General features: G+C 37.5%; 1 protein-coding gene across 2 annotated transcripts; it reads left to right on the forward strand.

Moving 5' to 3' along the window:
- The first annotated feature begins 3,280 nt into the window (after positions 1-3,280).
- On the forward strand, positions 3,281-10,214 carry trmt12 (tRNA methyltransferase 12 homolog). Of its 2 annotated transcripts, none has more exons than XM_036127209.1 (7): positions 3,281-3,544; positions 3,638-3,777; positions 6,600-6,798; positions 6,878-7,028; positions 7,108-7,217; positions 8,556-8,713; positions 9,821-10,214. In XM_036127209.1, exons 1-7 carry the CDS (start codon positions 3,496-3,498, stop codon positions 10,187-10,189), a joined length of 1,176 nt encoding a protein of 391 aa, XP_035983102.1. In that variant the 5' UTR covers positions 3,281-3,495; the 3' UTR covers positions 10,190-10,214. The 2 variants fall into 2 exon arrangements, with proteins under 2 accessions (XP_035983102.1, XP_035983101.1); XM_036127208.1 differs by having other exon boundaries at positions 3,288-3,544; positions 3,638-3,803.
- Positions 10,215-17,199: the final 6,985 nt, after the last annotated feature.

The raw sequence follows: 17,199 nt of genomic DNA on the forward strand, positions 1-17,199 counted from the left end.
TCTCATTTTTCTATTATATTCCATCAGTAAAAGCGAAGTGCAGACTCTGCACAATCAAGAAGTCATAAAACACAAATAAATAGGCTACAAAAGAGCATAGAGTAGTATACAGTATTTACAAAATTCCAATTTTGATACACATTTCAAACCTAAACCCATGACCCCCAATCCAGCAGTTTGAAAACTGCAGTATTATGGATGTAGAAGACTGCCTCTTGTCCTTGGCAAGAAAATACTGAACATCAACAACCTTTCATGAAGCAATCAGGTCTGTCCTCCATGTTGTTAAAGAATTAAATACTGCTGAAAGTCTAATAAACATGTTAAGTCTTCATAAATTTGCCATTCTTTGGCAACAATAGCCTCACTGTTAAACACTTATCTATCCATCCATAAACACATCCACCCATCCACATATTCATCCATCCAACTAACCATGCATGCATCTATCCATCTACACACCTATCCACCCATCCATCCATCCAAAGCCACCCACCCACATATTTATCCATATATTTACACTTCCATCTATTCACACACATCCATCCATCATCCATTCATCCATGCATTCTTCCATCTCCCCTGCAATACTCTCCATCTCATTTTGGCAGATCCAGATGTGTTATCAAACAAGAAACCAAATGTGCCACACCGAACAAAACTGATTTATTTTGATGCAGAAACACAAATACCGTACCTCAGTGCCCCCAGCTTACATGAGGGATCTTGTTCTTCCAGGCATGAAACTTTTTATATTTTACTGGTATGTATTATGTGAACTGCATCAGTCCCTCCTGCAGCAAGACACCATGACTCGGTTTGCCGCTCCTTTATTGGGTTCTCAGGCTTGCAGGTTTCCCTGTGGTTCCTACAAACGTATTAGCGATCCTTTTGACCATACAATTCATCAGACCACATGACACGTCTTCTAAATGTTAGGTCTTTGTCCCACAGTGATTTTGCAAACTGCCATCTGTCTTTCGTTGCTAGTTGCTCTCCTTGTAGTCTTTAGGGACTTGTTTCACTCTCTCCCCTGCTTCAGCCAGCATCTTAACAAGGTCCTTTGCTTTTGCTCTGGGTTTGATCCACATTTCAGACCTAAACACGTTCCCCTCTGGGCCACAGAACCCATCTCCTTTCTGAACAATGTGATGGCTGGACATTCCCATGATGTTTATAGTTCCATATAATTGTTTGGACATGTGAATATTGCATCTATAGGCATTATGAAATGATTCATAACAAACTGGCTGACACCCAGTTTGTTCAATAAAAATAATTCTCTCTCTCTCTCTCTCTCTCTCTCTCTCTCTCTCTATCTATCTATCTATCTATCTATCTATCTCTATTCTAGTCTATTTACCAAATATATTTGGTAGACCTAAAACAGTTTAGTCTGATTCAGTGTTACACTGCAAAAACAGAACTAAAAATAAGTTAAATTTTCTTGAAATAAGTGTATTTGTCCTTGATTTGAGCAGGAAAATTAAATGATCTGCCAATGGAATATGATTTTTGCTCTTAAAATATAAACAACTCATCTCTATCATGTTATTTCAAGGGCAATTTGTCTAATTATCTTATTTTAGGGTTTAAAAGACTCATTCCATTGGCAGATCATCTTATTTACCTGCTTAAATCAAGGACAAACACACTCATTTCAAGAAAACTTTACTTATTTTCTGTTCCGGTTTTGCAGTGTAGACTGTGAAAAAATTTATAAAATACTCAGCTATGTTTAATTTACTGAATCTAAACTAATATTAGTAAGTAGTTTTACTGTAAATTTGAGCAACACAACCATCCAATATCAAATTAAACTTGATTGAGATTTACCCTGTGGGGTAAGTTGTAACACGTTATTAACCGATAATTGTGTTTTTTCCACTGTATGAAAGGGCCAATAAACAAAAGCAAACAGTTATAGGAAAATTACTAAATAAAGGAATAAAATCGATAAAAAATCAATTTGTAAATTAATTCTAATCAAGTTGCATAAAAATACACATGGAAGAAATAGGATTTCCCTGAGCATTTGACACTGGAATGTCCACTCTTGTGTAGATTAGTTACTGTGCCAGATGTTTTTCTCTTGGCCTGAGTAATCAATCTGACTTTAAAATTATGTACTTCAATCTCTTCAAAATGGCCTTAACACCCTTCCCAGAATGATGGCTAGCAGCAAGTACTTCTTTAAGGTCATTGCTGATGTATTTTTGTCTTAGCATTTTGTTAACTTATAACTGCACGCGCCAAAACATCAAACTGCCAAACCCCTGCTTTTTTAGAAATGGGTACGCTTATAGTCAAGCAACAAAGTTAATTTATTCAACAGCACCTGGCTACAGCTTAAAACTTGAAATACTATGAAAGCAAAATTGATGTATTAGTTTTTAACACCCATCAAACAGAAATTTAATCAAAGTGTCCTTTGTTGTCCCACTTTGGGGAAATTCATGTGTCTCAGCAGCAAAGTGAAAGGCAAATTGAAGCATACAGATACAAACAGGGGTATAAATATATTTTAAAAGATAGGTAGAAGCATAGCTATTAAAAATAGGATTCTCAGATTAAAGGAAATGTACAACTGAGTAGGGTGATTTGAAGAAATTACAAACCACGTGTTTATATAGGCATTAAAAACTACAACAGACTAATTACAAGAATGAAAAACCTGTGCAAAAACAGCAGGGATGTAATCATCTATTGAGTTTGGTGGTAGAAGTGGTGGTTATAAAGTCTAACAAATGCTGGGAGGAAGGATCGTTGACGTTCATTTGTATATTTAGGATGTAGTCTGTCCCCAAAGGAGCTCTCCAGCTCTTTAGCAGCTTCATGCATTGGGAGGGAGTCATGGTCCAACACAGTGATGTTATTTACTCACTTTGAGGATATATTTAAATAACCTTAGTATCTGATAAGATAAAGACCCAATTATTTGTATTAACAACAGTAACGCACCAGATGCTTCTCTATGGTGATTGTTGTTGATGTCTTTTCTGTCCTGGTATCTGTATCTTCCATACCAACAAACAAATCTCCTGCTTTCTATTGGTTAATTCAGTGTTTAAATCAAAGCATTTCCATTTTTTTTTCACTTTTAATTAGAACAAAAACGTAATAGCGAGCTTTGACAAAGTTTAGGACCAGCTCTCTCTGCAATTTATAGCAACACTTTGTCGCCATCTATCGACATCAGCGAGAAAAGGTCTATATGACTAATTGCTTAAATTTTAAAGATATTCTTTCTGTGGTTTATCCCTAATTTTGCTCTCTACTCAAAAAGTAGACAAACAACGCTTCAACTAAACAAGTATAACTTTTGCGGAATAGATTTTTACTGAGAACAAACACGTTTGTCCGACAGTCAAAACAGTCCGACTGGAAACAAAACATTATTCAATGGCAGCTACCGGCTGCAAGTAGCTTTTAACTGAATAGTGACTATTTCGAAATAAATAAATAGAAGGGGTTTATTTAATTGCTCGTTAATGGATGGCGTACCTTGTCTTCGTGTGTCTCGTTGTGAGACACAGCAGTTCAGGTGAGGCTGGTGCGTCCGCGGCGTCACCTCTTAGCTAAAGCAATGAGCTAGCAGCAGAATGTCAGATGTTGGATGTGTGCTTTCATTGTGCAGGAGGTATCTGCAGTCCACAGGGATGTCCGACCAGCGGTTTAGCTTGGTCAAACAACCAGACGGGACAGTCCTTCTCCCCATTTCACCGTCCTGTCTCCCACAGCTGGATCTGCTGGCTCTCAGAAAAGCCTGCGCTTCAGGTGTCTGTGACTTAACCTGGAGTCTGGTAACCACCATGGCTTTCACACTTAATCATCTCATCTTAATGGTTGATTCTATGTTTAATATTAAGGCTGATCAATGGGAATGCAGTTAATTTCAAAAATAATTTCATATGCACATTTATTTATTTATTTAAGCCCAGCTACAATCTTCTAAACATCATTTCATCTTATGGGCACAACATAACATGCAGGAGTCAGGTTAAGAAGGACAGGGGACCGGATGTTACCTTGCTAGAGTCATTCTGATTGAATAAGTTGAGCTGAATATATGCTTTTTAAAAAGATTCTTAAAAATATTTTTCTTTTTTTTGTGTGTGTGCCTTGGAAGCCAGTATTTTTGGTAGATCCAAAGGAATATGGTGCCTTTACCAAGCCTCACGTTCAATATTGATCCCCACAGACTGCCACTATGGGTCTCTGAGCCAGACCGCTAACCTCAGATCGCTCTCTGGGTGCTGTAAATGCTGCTCACTGCTCCATATATATATGCAGCAGACAAATTTTGTTGGGATGTACAATCGCAATGACAAAAAAATATTTCTATATTCTATTCTATCCACACTGTTACCTCCATGCTTTATGATAAGTTGATACGTTCACTTTTGTGCCACTATTTTGGTATATGCGGCTTTATAGTATCGTTATAGGTGTGATCTAGTTTGTCAGCCATGCAGCAACAACATTATCAAACTTTAACGTCCCTGCTTCATTCTGAAGACTCTTTCTTTGCCTTGCGTCTTTGGATTAGGAGTTTCTTTCTTAGACAATATTGTTTTTGCTACAGAGGCATTTATAGTGTTGCTAATATCTTATAATCTTCTTCATCAGTGACGCAGTCCTGTATAATCACATTTCCTCCTATAGCCTTTACCTTAAGACCTTACGTTCACTTTTATCCTCTACCATGCTTCTTGAGATTAAGCGTCCCTCTGTCAGCCGCTGCTTTTATAGATACAGAGGCATTTATTTTAATAGATTTAATAGATTTAATAATAGATGCCCTCTGCTTTCTCAATCATGCAGCCCGGCATCATCATATTTTATGATTTTATCATATTGACAACAGGATTGCACCACGGACAGCTGTCATAGTGTGTTGGTGCTGCTGTGTACATAGCTATAGATTCTGTGTGTATATATATATATATATATATATATATATATATATATATATATATATATATATTGTCTGCACCATCAACACCAAGTCAAATTTCTTGTAAGTGCAAACCTACTTGGCAATAAACTTGATTTTGATTTGATTTTGAGAAGTGATGTTACATTGCCCTGAAGTAACCTTTATGGGTCCAAGAAAGTCCCGCCTGTGCCAGGATTGTCTCCAAAAGATTTATCTAAGGTTCAACCTTTTTGCACCAAGGGCCAAACTCGCCAAGTTGAAAGTACCCAGGTGCCTTTTTTTTACCCCAAAATAAAAATGCTAAATAATTTTACTTGGAATTATTTTATTTTTATCTGCTCAGCAACAAACTAAACATGCAATATTTTATTGAAACAAAATAGAAAAGATGAAATTAATGCAGGTCTAAAAAAAGGTCTCAGGTTTGCCTAAATGAGTTGAAGGTTTCCTAATTTTTTGGTAGATTGATTTCTATGTTATTGGTCCAGAAATTGTTTTTAGTCTATTCCCAACCTCAAATAGAATAACTTTTTAAAAAACACTTGTTAAGTTAAATGAATGGTTTTACCCAAGTCTGTTCTTAAGTCTGCTCAGGATACCTAGAACACGAACCAAACACGGAGAAGCAGCATTTAGTTCCTATGCTCCACTTATCTGGAACAAACTTCCAGAAAACTGTAAAAGTGCAGAAAGCCTGAGTTCTTTTTAAATCAAGATTAAAAACACATTTGTTTAAAATTGCCTTTGAATGTTCTAGTTAAACTATTTCTGTTTTTAATGTTCTTTTTTGTTTCTACATTCTATCCCTACTTGCTTTTATTCCTATATTTTAATCATGTAAAGCACTTTGTATTGTCTCTGTACTGAATTGTGCTATATAAATAAATTTTCCTTACCTTGCCTTGAGTAAAAAGTAGCTGGATACTTGCTGCCCTACTTGTTATGACATTAATATGCAATAAAAAAAAAAACACATCTAATATAAGAAAATACTTTATTTAGTGCCTACTCGCTCCATTTAACAAGATATATATTTTTCATTGAAACCCCCAGCTTTCAAAAGTTTCCATCTGCTTCTTTTCCGTTTGTTGGAGGGCCAATTTCTTACCATTCTTGAACAGTGGCTGGGGGCCACATGAAATTACTCTTAGGTCCACAAACAGTGAGGCAGAGGCTCCTGCCTCATACCAACACTGGTAAAAAAAAAAAAGAAGAAAAAAAGACATCTTGATGCTATGGCTTAAGTCCCAAGATTTCATTTCCTATTGAGGACTTGTGGTCAGTCTCTAAAAGTGAATGTACACAACAAAGTGATAAACTTTAAGCACCGATGAAGCAAGAATGGGCCCCTATCAGTCACAACGTAGGCCAGAATCTCAGATCCAGTGTCAGGGTTGATCGTAGAAAGATTAACAGAGCTGGAATGGTGCAAATATTGACTATTTGTTTCACGGTTCTTGATCTATTGCTAAAAAAAAGACCCATTGAAACCTTTTTATTGACCCTCGTTATACCACAGAAACATCTGATGGAAAAATATAACAACACTGAAGCAGGAAAGTTGACATTTCAAAAGAAAATTCTGCCACTCATCTTTGGTCACAACAGCCGTTTTAAGGTGTTTTTTTACCTCCAGCTGTCTCTCTTCTGCTCTCTTTAGTCTCCACTGCAGTCAAAAAAGGAGAAGGGGAGGACATGTGGAAATAAACTGGAGAGATCCCTTAAGGAGCTGCTGGAGTCTCAGGGTGAAAGATGGCTGGAGGAGCTGAGGAGAGACCTTCCTCGGAGCTTCCACCGGCATGGTGACCTCATCCTGCTGGGCGACAACTGTTTTACCCTGCCAATATGGAAGAAAATAGGTACCACTTCTTCTCTTTAGTATAAACTGTAGAAAACATGTCAGAGGCAAATTAATTTCCTTCTCTGTCATTGATGTAGGGGATCTATTATGGTGTGTGGTCGCCAACGAATTGGGAGCAAAGCGGCTTGCAAAGATGAGCCGAATATCCAAGGATGGGTTTAGGTCTCCTCTGGTAACGATGCTGTTAGGGGACAACAGCTGGGTCAAACACGTGGACAATGGCATCAGGTACATAAATATAATAACTTGTTTGCTTTCTGAAATTGTCATAGACACGATCCCAACAAATAGTCCATCCTTGTTTCAGCTACGAGTTTGATGTCACCAAGTGCATGTTCTCAGCCGGGAACATCACAGAGAAGCTGCGTGTGGCCGGATTTGACTGCAGAGGAGAGACGGTGGTCGACTTATATGCAGGTGATGGAAGCACATGGTGCATTTTAGTGATCAATAGAAATGTTGAGTTACAGAAGACATAACTATGTTGGTTCATTGCGTGCCATCTTCATTAACGTTTTTAAAGAACTTCATTCCTGGATTAGGATTTACAGAGTTCCTATGACCACTCAGGTCTTCTGGCTCCAGCCTACTCTGCATACCTAGAACCAGAACCAAACATGGAGAAGCAGCATTTAGTTCCTATGCTCCAATTATCTGGAACAAACTTCCAGAAAACTGTAAAAGTGCGGAAAGCCTGAGTTCTTTTAAATCAAGATTAAAAACACATTTGTTTAAAATTGCCTTCAACTGTCCTAGTTAACTGAATCACCACTTTTTTGTTCTATTTTCTATCTACATTTTATTCCTACTTGCTTTTATTCTGTTTTATTTTGCTATATTTTAATCATGTAAAGCACTTTGCATTGTCTTTGTACTGAATTGTGCTATATAAATAAATTTGCCTTGCCTTGCCTATGGAATCTGGAAACAAATAGGGGAAATAATCAAATTAATTTGTTTTCCAGGACAGGATAAGTATGGAAAAAGAAAACAAAGTATTCAAAAACAGGGGTATTTCCAGGCTTTATTTCCATGAACCACAAGTAGAATCCATCAATCATTCCAAAAAAAGTAAAAAAAACAAAGCAACTGGACTGTTTTCCGTAGTTGAAGACGTTTCGCTTCCTCTCCCGGAAGCTCTCTCGTGGAGTAACAAGCTTTATACCATTGCCCAACAAAGGCCTTGCAATGGCTTAGATAACATGCAAATTCAATCGAAACAGGTCCACCCCTTAGTAATGGGCGGTCGTTAAAGCCATTAAGCCAGCAGATTGGACAGAAACTGGTCCACTCCTCTGTAACGAGGAGTCGTTAGGGTTGTTGTTGGCTTGGCTTAAAGGAACAATTGAGATTTTTGAATTGAGAAAGCTTCCGGGAGAGGAAGCGAAATGTCTTCAACTACAGAAAACAGTCCAGTTTGTTTGTTTTTTTTACTTTTTTTTAAATGACCATGACCTGGATGACTGAGAATCTTCACCAGCATAATCCATCAATCAATCAATCCAGTTTATACTGATTTCCCAAGAAAATAAATCAGTCTGTTGAGATCTGATATTTGTTTTCTGCACTATAAAGTAAAATTGACTTTCTTTTTTTATGTTTTTAAGTTAGTATAATACCAACAGCCTTCCCATTTAAGATTAAAGTTCAATCTACTATTTTCACTTATGTTTTTACCCTCTTGTAAATTTCTCTTTACTTTCACTTTAGATTACAGTTTTCAGGGCTTGTCCTAATAATTGTATCATCTTTCAGGCATTGGATACTTCACCCTCCCATATCTGGTGCATGCGAAGGCCAGCCATGTTCACGCCTGTGAGTGGAACCCTGACGCCGTCGCTGCTTTACAGAAAAACCTCGAAGTAAACGGGGTGTCAGAGCGCTGCACCATCCATCAAGGAGACAACCGCCAAGTAATACATCTTCTTTTCTACTCCCTTGTTTGGTATGCTTTCACATTTGTCTCCAAGGTGCAGATAACTCCACAGCTCAGCTCAGTATCGCCCTCTAGTGGTGTTTTTTTTTTATTTGGGGAAAATTCCCAATGTGACGGATAAGATGGAATAAGCTTGTAAATCTATAAACAGTTCATTCGTTAACGTTTGCTCAGCAAAACCAAACAATTATTTTAATTACAGGGGGTTAAGACTCAGTAAAATGTAATTATTATGATTGTTTTGTTTGTAGAAGAAATGATTTTAACTTTAAAAAGTTAAAATCGTGTCCTCACTAAGACTAAGAAAGCAGAGCACATAACCCCAGTTCTAAAGTCCTTACACTGGCTCCCTGTATCTCAGAGAATAGACTTTAAAATCCTTCTGTTAGTCTATAAATTCCTAAATGGCTTAGCTCCTAAATACATCACAGACTTGTTATCAGTGTATCAACCCTCCAGACCACTAAGGTCTTCTGGCTCCAGCCTTCTCTGCATACCTAGAACCAGAACTAAACATGGAGAAGCAGCATTTAGTTCCTATGCTCCGCTTATCTGGAACAAACTTCCAGAAAACTGTAAAAGTGCGGAAAGCCTGAGTTCTTTTAAGTCAAGATTAAAAACACATCTGTTTAAAATTGCCTTTGACTGTTCTAGTTAAACAGTTTTACTGTTTTTAATGTTCTTTTTTGTTACTACATTCTATCCCTACTTGCTTTTATTCTATTTTCTATCTACATTTTATTATTTTGCTATATCTTAATCATGTAAAGCACTTTGTATTGTCTTGTACTGAATTGTGCTATATAAATAAATTTGCCTTGCCTTGCCTTGCCTTTAAATGTTTGTCATTGTTTGATGTAAGGTTTCTCAACATTTTAGGGCATTTCATTTTAGTCTGAACAGATGTTTAAAAATAATAAGCTCCTGTTTGCCATCAATAGGTCTATATCAGACATTTTGGCTCGATATTTGACTGGCATGCTTTACATTTTGGCACAGTAAAATAAATCTGTCGGGGAAAAGTACTGCTTTACTTTACTTTAAGCTTCTTTTCTTTGTATTATTATTTTTTTTGTCTTCCCAGATGCCGCTGTGTAACATCGCCGACCGCGTGAACTTGGGTCTCATCCCGAGCTCTGAGGACGCCTGGCCCGTGGCGTGTCGGCTGCTGAAGAGGACGACGGGCGGCGTTTTGCACATTCACCAGAACGTCACCTCTCCGTTACAAAACACTGCTGCTAGCGACGGCGCTCCTCGGACGGTTTCCGCAAAGAACGCCGACAGAGAGGTGTGGCAGGCCTGGGCCGAGGATGCTGCACACCGAATAGCTTCTCTTCTGAAGGACCTGACTGGTGCGCCGTGGCTAATGACGATCCAGCACATAGAGCACGTCAAGTCTTACGCGCCTCATGTGCACCACGTTGTGCTGGACCTGGACTGCAGACCGTCCTGACCCAACACAGAAACAAGTTGCAGGAAAGAGTAGTGCAAACTAGTGCAAACTAACAGCAGCCAAACCTGACTCTGCAGGGTTTGTTTAACAAGGAGAGGCGGTTTTAGCACAAACGCTGCCTCTGACTTTTCCTTCCAACTAAAACGAACTCCTCCCAAAGAAAGCTTTGGTCTCATATGCTGGTCACTGCAAACGTTTCATTCAACAACGCATCATTGTTGGACTCCTCACTGAATTTCCTGCCGATATCTGACGGCTGTTCCGCCATCTTTAGACTGAAATATGATTATTCCATGCGCTGGTTACAGAAAATACCCATACCTTTCAAATTTCCAATAAAACTATAAATACATGTTCAAATATTTAAGCACCACCAGCATTATTTTGACAGTTTTCTGGTAAATGCCTATTTAAAATTGGTTTCAGGTGTCACTGTTTAAACTCTAGCGATTCAAAGAAAAGTCTAAAATGTAAGGAGAATCAGTGGAGGCAGTTTCAGTGCAGAGGACTCCCTGCATGCTTTCATTAGAGTGGATATAATTTGAATCACATGTGGTGACCTTCACAATAATCCTGTCTAAGCTTGGTTCAGTAGATAAAGTTAGATTTGCTCCCAGAAAAGGGATTTTCCTTCTCGATGATTGAGGTTCATCTGTAAAAGCGCAAAGTCAAAATGGTTTTAAAGGATGAACAAAGCTTTGTTGGTAGTTTTTCTTTGTGTGTGTGTGTGTTTTTTTTTTGTTTGTTTTTTTTTTTGCTATCCGTCTGCAGGGAGAACATTCAGCGCATAAGCAGTTTCAGCCAGAAATGTGCATACACTCGCTATCAGCATGAATGTCACATCATTTCTGGTGAAATTGTTACACAATGAGAAGAATGAACTGCACAAAGTTTATTTTGTAAATTTTCTCCCAACCACACTGGGTTAAAATCATTCATGTACACTGAAATATAAAGCACTAGTAATATATGGTGAAACGTGAGCAAGTTGTGCCTTGACCGCGCGCTTTTTGCACCAATCCTAAACCTTCTGCTGTCACTCTTTTCAGGTTATTCAACCACTCGTCTCATTCAAAATGGTCAACTTCCTTTAAAATGGTTGTTGCTTAACACCAATCTGGCTTTACCCCCAAAGTCCTTATGTTTCCCATGAGGTTTGGGTTGGAGCGAGTCCAGAATCGTTAATTTTAACCTGATTTATTAATTCTGAAATCATTTTTAATCCATGTTTGATATCATTGTCCTGCTGGTCCACCCTGGTGTTTCCAGATTTTAACCATCTAGCTTTACCATTGAAAGAATGTTATTGAAATTATTCTTTCAGTAACTCAATTTACTAAGTGAAACACATTACAATATATACTAGATTAACTACACCTGAATGTTTTTTAAGCCTTTATTTCAGTTAATTTTGATTATCTTCCATCTACAGCTAATAAAACCAGCATTGCAGATTAAAAGTGTCCAATAAAAAGAAATTGTCACAGAAGTGTGGGCTTAATAAAAAGTATGTTTAATTCTTGCTTAAAGGTTATTTTACAAAGGTATTTTTAATCTGACAATTGAGCCTCATCAGAATGCATCTTCTAATTTATTGAATATGACCATTTCATGCACTTTATGCGTGAAATTCCCATCTGTGTGACAATAAAAGATTTTCTATGCTATACGTTGCCTGACAAATTCTTTTTTATCTTGATTTTGTAATAATCAAGCCGTACTAGTGAAACTGAGCCAAAAAAATGGTTAATGACAATTTTATTTAAGAAAGGTGAAAAAGTGCTTTTAATACGTAGTCAGGTTATCTTTGTTATAAAATGTTTAAGTGCGACTGAATAGCAAAATGAAAAGCAATCTTCGGGTGGGGGAAATACTTTTACACACAATTGAATTATTGCTCGAATAATTATATATATTCCACTGAGACAGTTACAAACTTTAAGTGTTTTTGTAAGATTTGCGAAAAAGGATGCGCCTCCCCGAGACAGGTTTTCTGAAAAAAAGGGGGGATAGGAGACGGAAGTGGACCGAGGACAAATTGGGCCGATTTTTTTTTTCTTTTCCACATTCAGCCTTTCTTTCTGTGGTAAATGGAGCAACGGAAATGCACCTGTCATGGAAAATGTGTTGAGGCGCTCCAACCTGAGCGCTGCTAACTTTTCCTTCATCTTCCGGTGTCGTGCCAAACTAGGTATCCCCGCCAGGATTTGTATCCCCTGCGTCGGGAGCGCGCATTCAGCTTGCTAAACGTATACAGTCAACTCCGCCTCATTTCCAGCCAATTCGGCGTGAAAATCAAGATGTTTTATTTCTCTTAACGAAATATAGAAATAGTCCAGTTAAAATTGAAAATGTAACACTTGTTAGTGCGATCGTAAGGGATTGATATGTCGCTTAAAACTAGACTGATCACTTAGTATAACACGCTCTGAGAAAGTAAACGGCTCTGTGTTCATCTCCAGATGTGTCACGAAAGTATTAGCTTTATGTCATTAGATTGTCGCATTGTCTGTCTGCTGAAACTAAAAACCCACCTTCCTGAGTCCATCACAACTGTCTACTTGTTCGTTTATTTGTATTTTTGAGATAGACCCGCATGAATGGATCATATAAAGCTGATTCCAAGTGTGATCAACTGAACACAGAATAAAGTTACTACCAAAATTATCAGATCTAATGATATTTTAATTCAACCAAGAGCCATATTAAGAAAAAAAGATGTCGCTTTTTAAAAAAAATACAACAATATATGAGAAGTTTAATTTTTTTATTTCATTTCAATTTTATTAGAATAGGGTGTTTAAAAATATTTGGACTTCACATTAAACGTTTTATTGATTTCAAGCAATGCAGCCTATTGTTATAAGTGCTGACCACACAGTTTGGTCTGAAAGTTTTCATCTCTAAGGAAACCCAGCAGGTTGCATCAAGTCTCTCCAAGCAGCATTCACTCCTCCTGAAAGAGCGTAGAGCCACAGTGGACAGTCGTCTGCATTGCTGATGGCTTTGCAGCAATCCCTCATACTGAGCATGCATGAAGCGACAGTGGTTTCATATTTAAATGTACACTGCTATCTTTAGGATGTAAGTATTACTAGTAAGCACTGGTGGCTATTTTTTAAAAGCAGGCTGACAGGAAAGGGGGTATGTGAGAGAGGAAGACATGCAACCTCAGGTTGCGTTGAGGAATAGGGTCTTCTGTATGTACATTAAAAATATATATATATGTACAGCATATATATATATATATATATATATATATATATATATATATATATATATATATATATATATATATATATATTAGCTCTTTAAATGAAGAATTTACAGGGGGATACAAAAAATATCGGGGTCCAGCCTGCCAGAATATGTATCCCCTTCCAAAATGGACTAAAAGTTTTCCACATTCTTGAGTTTTGACACATAAACATCTCCTATAATCACCAACAACTGCAGAAAATTTGAAGCTGTTAGCTCCTTAAATTAAGAAGTTACAGGGGGATACAAAAAATATCGGGGTCAGCCTGACCCCGATATTTTTTGTATCCCCCTGTAAATTCTTCATTTAAAGAGCTAACAGCTTGAAATTTTCTGCAGGTGCTTGTTGTTATAAGAGGTGTTTATATGCCAAAACTCAAGAATGTGGGAAACCTTTAGTCCATTTTGGAAGGGGATACATATTCTGGCAGGCTGGACCCTGATATTTTTTGTATCCCCCTGTAACTTCTTCATTTGAAGAGCTAACAAGTTCAAATTTTCTGCAGTTGTTGGTGATTATAAGAGATGTTTATGTGTCAAAACTCAAGAATGTGGGAAACTTTTAGTCCATTTTGGAAGGGGATACATATTCTGGCAGGCTGGACCCCGATATTTTTTGTATCCCCTTGTAACTTCTTCATTTAAAGAGCTAACAAGTTCAAATTTTCAGCAGGTGCTTGTTGTTATAAGAGTTGTTTACATGCCAAAACTCAAGAATGTGGGAAACTTTTAGTCCATTTTGGAAGGGGATACATATTCTGGCAGGCTGGACCCCGATATTTTTTGTATCCCCTTGTAACTTCTTCATTTAAGGAGCTAACAGCTTCAAATTTTCTGCAGGTGCTTGTTGTTATAAGAGGTGTTTATATGTCAAAACACAAGAATGTGGGAAACCTTTAGTCCATTTTGGAAGGGGATACATATTCTGGCAGGCTGGACCCTGATATTTTTTGTATCCCCCTGTAACTTCTTCATTTGAAGAGCTAACAAGTTCAAATTTTCTGCAGTTGTTGGTGATTATAAGAGATGTTTATGTGTCAAAACTCAAGAATGTGGGAAACTTTTAGTCCATTTTGGAAGGGGATACATATTCTGGCAGGCTGGACCCCGATATTTTTTGTATCCCCTTGTAACTTCTTCATTTAAGGAGCTAACAGCTTCAAATTTTCTGCAGGTGCTTGTTGTTATAAGAGGTGTTTATATGTCAAAACACAAGAATGTGGGAAACTTTTAGTCCATTTTGGAAGGGGATACATATTCTGGCAGGCTGGACCCCGATATTTTTTGTATCCCCCTGTAAATTCTTCATTTAAGGAGCTAACAAGTTCAAATTTTCTGCAGTTGTTGGTGATTATAAGAGATGTTTATGTGTCAAAACTCAAGAATGTGCAAAACTTTTAGTCCATTTTGGAAGGGGATACATATTCTGGCAGGCTGACCCCGATATTTTTTGTATCCCCTTCTAACTTCTTCATTTAAGGAGCTAACAGCTTAAAATTTTCTGCAGGTGCTTGTGATAAAAGGTGTTTATATGCCAAAAATTAAGAAAATGGGCTACTCTTAGTTTTTTTGCTCTATTTTCTTTTATTGGTGCCTAGTTAAGTTCTTTTATTGTCTGGTGAGTGTTGTTTTGTTTGTTATGTTGGTCTGGGCTCACCATGAAGTTTTCACAGTCTGAAATGTACATTCAATTCAATTCAATTCAATTTTATTTATATAGCGCCAATTCATGAAACATGTCATCTCAAGGCACTTTACAAAGTCAAGTTCAATCATATTATACAGATTGGGTCAGATTATACAGATTGGTCAAAAATGTCCTATATAAGGAAACCAGTTGATTGCATCAAAGTCCCGACAAGCAGCATTCACTCCTGGAGAAGCGTAGAGCCACAGGGAGAGTCATCTGCATTGTACATAGCTTTGCTGCAATCCCTCATACTGAGCAAGCATGAAGCAACAGTGGGAAGAAAAACTCCCCATTAACGGGAAGGAAAACCTCCAGCAGAACCGGGCTCAGTATGAACGGTCATCTGCCTCGACCGACTGGGGTTACAGAAGACAGAACAGAGACACAACAGGAGAGACAAAAAAGCACAGAAGCACACATTGATCTAGTAATCTGTTATACATTAGATGGTAGTAGCGGGTGAGCCGTCTTCTCTGGATAATGTCACAGTTAACAGAATGCCAGACCAGGTGTACCTACTATGAAGATAAAAGAGAGAACAGAAAGTTAAAGCAGAAATGACAAAATGTAATGCATAATTGAAGAACAGTAGAACTCTATAGAGTGAGAAAATTAGATCCTAATGTCCTCAAGTAGCCTAAGCCTATAGCAGTAAAACTATAAAGGTAGCTCAGGGTAACATGAGCCACTCTAACTATAAGCTTTGTCAAAAAGGAAGGTTTTAAGATTAGTCTTAAAAGTAGACACGGTGTCTGCCTCACGGACCAAAACTGGGAGTTGGTTCCACAGGAGAGGAGCCTGATAGCTAAAGGATCTGCCTCCCATTCTACTTTTAGAGACTCTAGGAACCACCAGCAGACCTGCACTCTGAGAGCGAAGTGCTCTGTTAGGAACATACGGGGTAATCAGAGCTCTGATATATGATGGAGCTTGATTATTAAGGGCTTTATACGTTAGAAGGAGAATTTTAAATTCTATTCTTGATTTAACAGGAAGCCAATGAAGGTAAGCTAAAATTGGAGAAATATGATCCCGCTTGTTGATTTTCATCAGAACTCTTGATGCAGCATTTTGGATCAGCTGAAGGCTTTGAACTGCATTTTGTGGACTTCCTGATAGTAAAGAATTACAATAGTCCAGCCTTGAAGTAACAAATGCATGGACTAGTTTTACATAACCTCAAAATGGTAGAAACTATCTAATTACTCAACTCATTTCCTCCTTTTATGTTAGTCATATATATATATATATATATATATATATATATATATATATATATATATATATATATATATATATATATATATATTAGTTTCTTTCTGACCAATATGTCTGGTCAGCATTTATAACAATGGGCTGCATTGCTTGATATCAATAAAACTTTTAACTCCATGACTCCAGCATGTGTCAAGCCTAAATATTTTTAAACATCCTATTGTGATAAAATGAAAATGAAATGAATTTTTTTAACTCGTATAATGTTCTATTTTTTTAAAAGTTACCTACCTTGTTTTCTTAAATTGGTTCTTGGTTTTATTAAAAATATTATTAGATCTGATAATGTAAGTTGTAACTTTAGTGTTGCTTTGATCACACTTGAAATCCGCTTTATACGATCCATTCGTGCGGGTCTATCTGACAAAGAAGGAAGAGAAATAAGTAGGCAGGTATGCAGGACTCAGGAAGGTGGGTTTTTGGTTTCAGCAGATAGACAGTCTAATGACGACATAAAGCTAATATTTTCGTGACACAAGAAGAAATGACCACAGAGCGTTTACTTTCTCAGAACGTGTAATACTGAGCGATCAGTCGAATTTTAACCGAATCCCCTACGATCGCACTAACAAGTGTTACATTATCAGTTTTAACCCACTAACTGAACGATAATGTAACTACACCGTTCACATATTTCGTTAAGAAAAGTAAAACATCTTTATTTGCACGCATAATTTGTTGGAAATGAGGCGGAGTTGACTGGATTCGTTCTTCAGGCTGAATGCGCGCTCCCGACGCAGGGGATACAAATCCTGGCGGGGATACCTAGTTTGGCACGACACCGGGC

The sequence above is a fragment of the Fundulus heteroclitus genome, chromosome 23, assembly GCF_011125445.2.
Source record: "Fundulus heteroclitus isolate FHET01 chromosome 23, MU-UCD_Fhet_4.1, whole genome shotgun sequence".
Lineage (NCBI taxonomy): Eukaryota > Metazoa > Chordata > Actinopteri > Cyprinodontiformes > Fundulidae > Fundulus > Fundulus heteroclitus.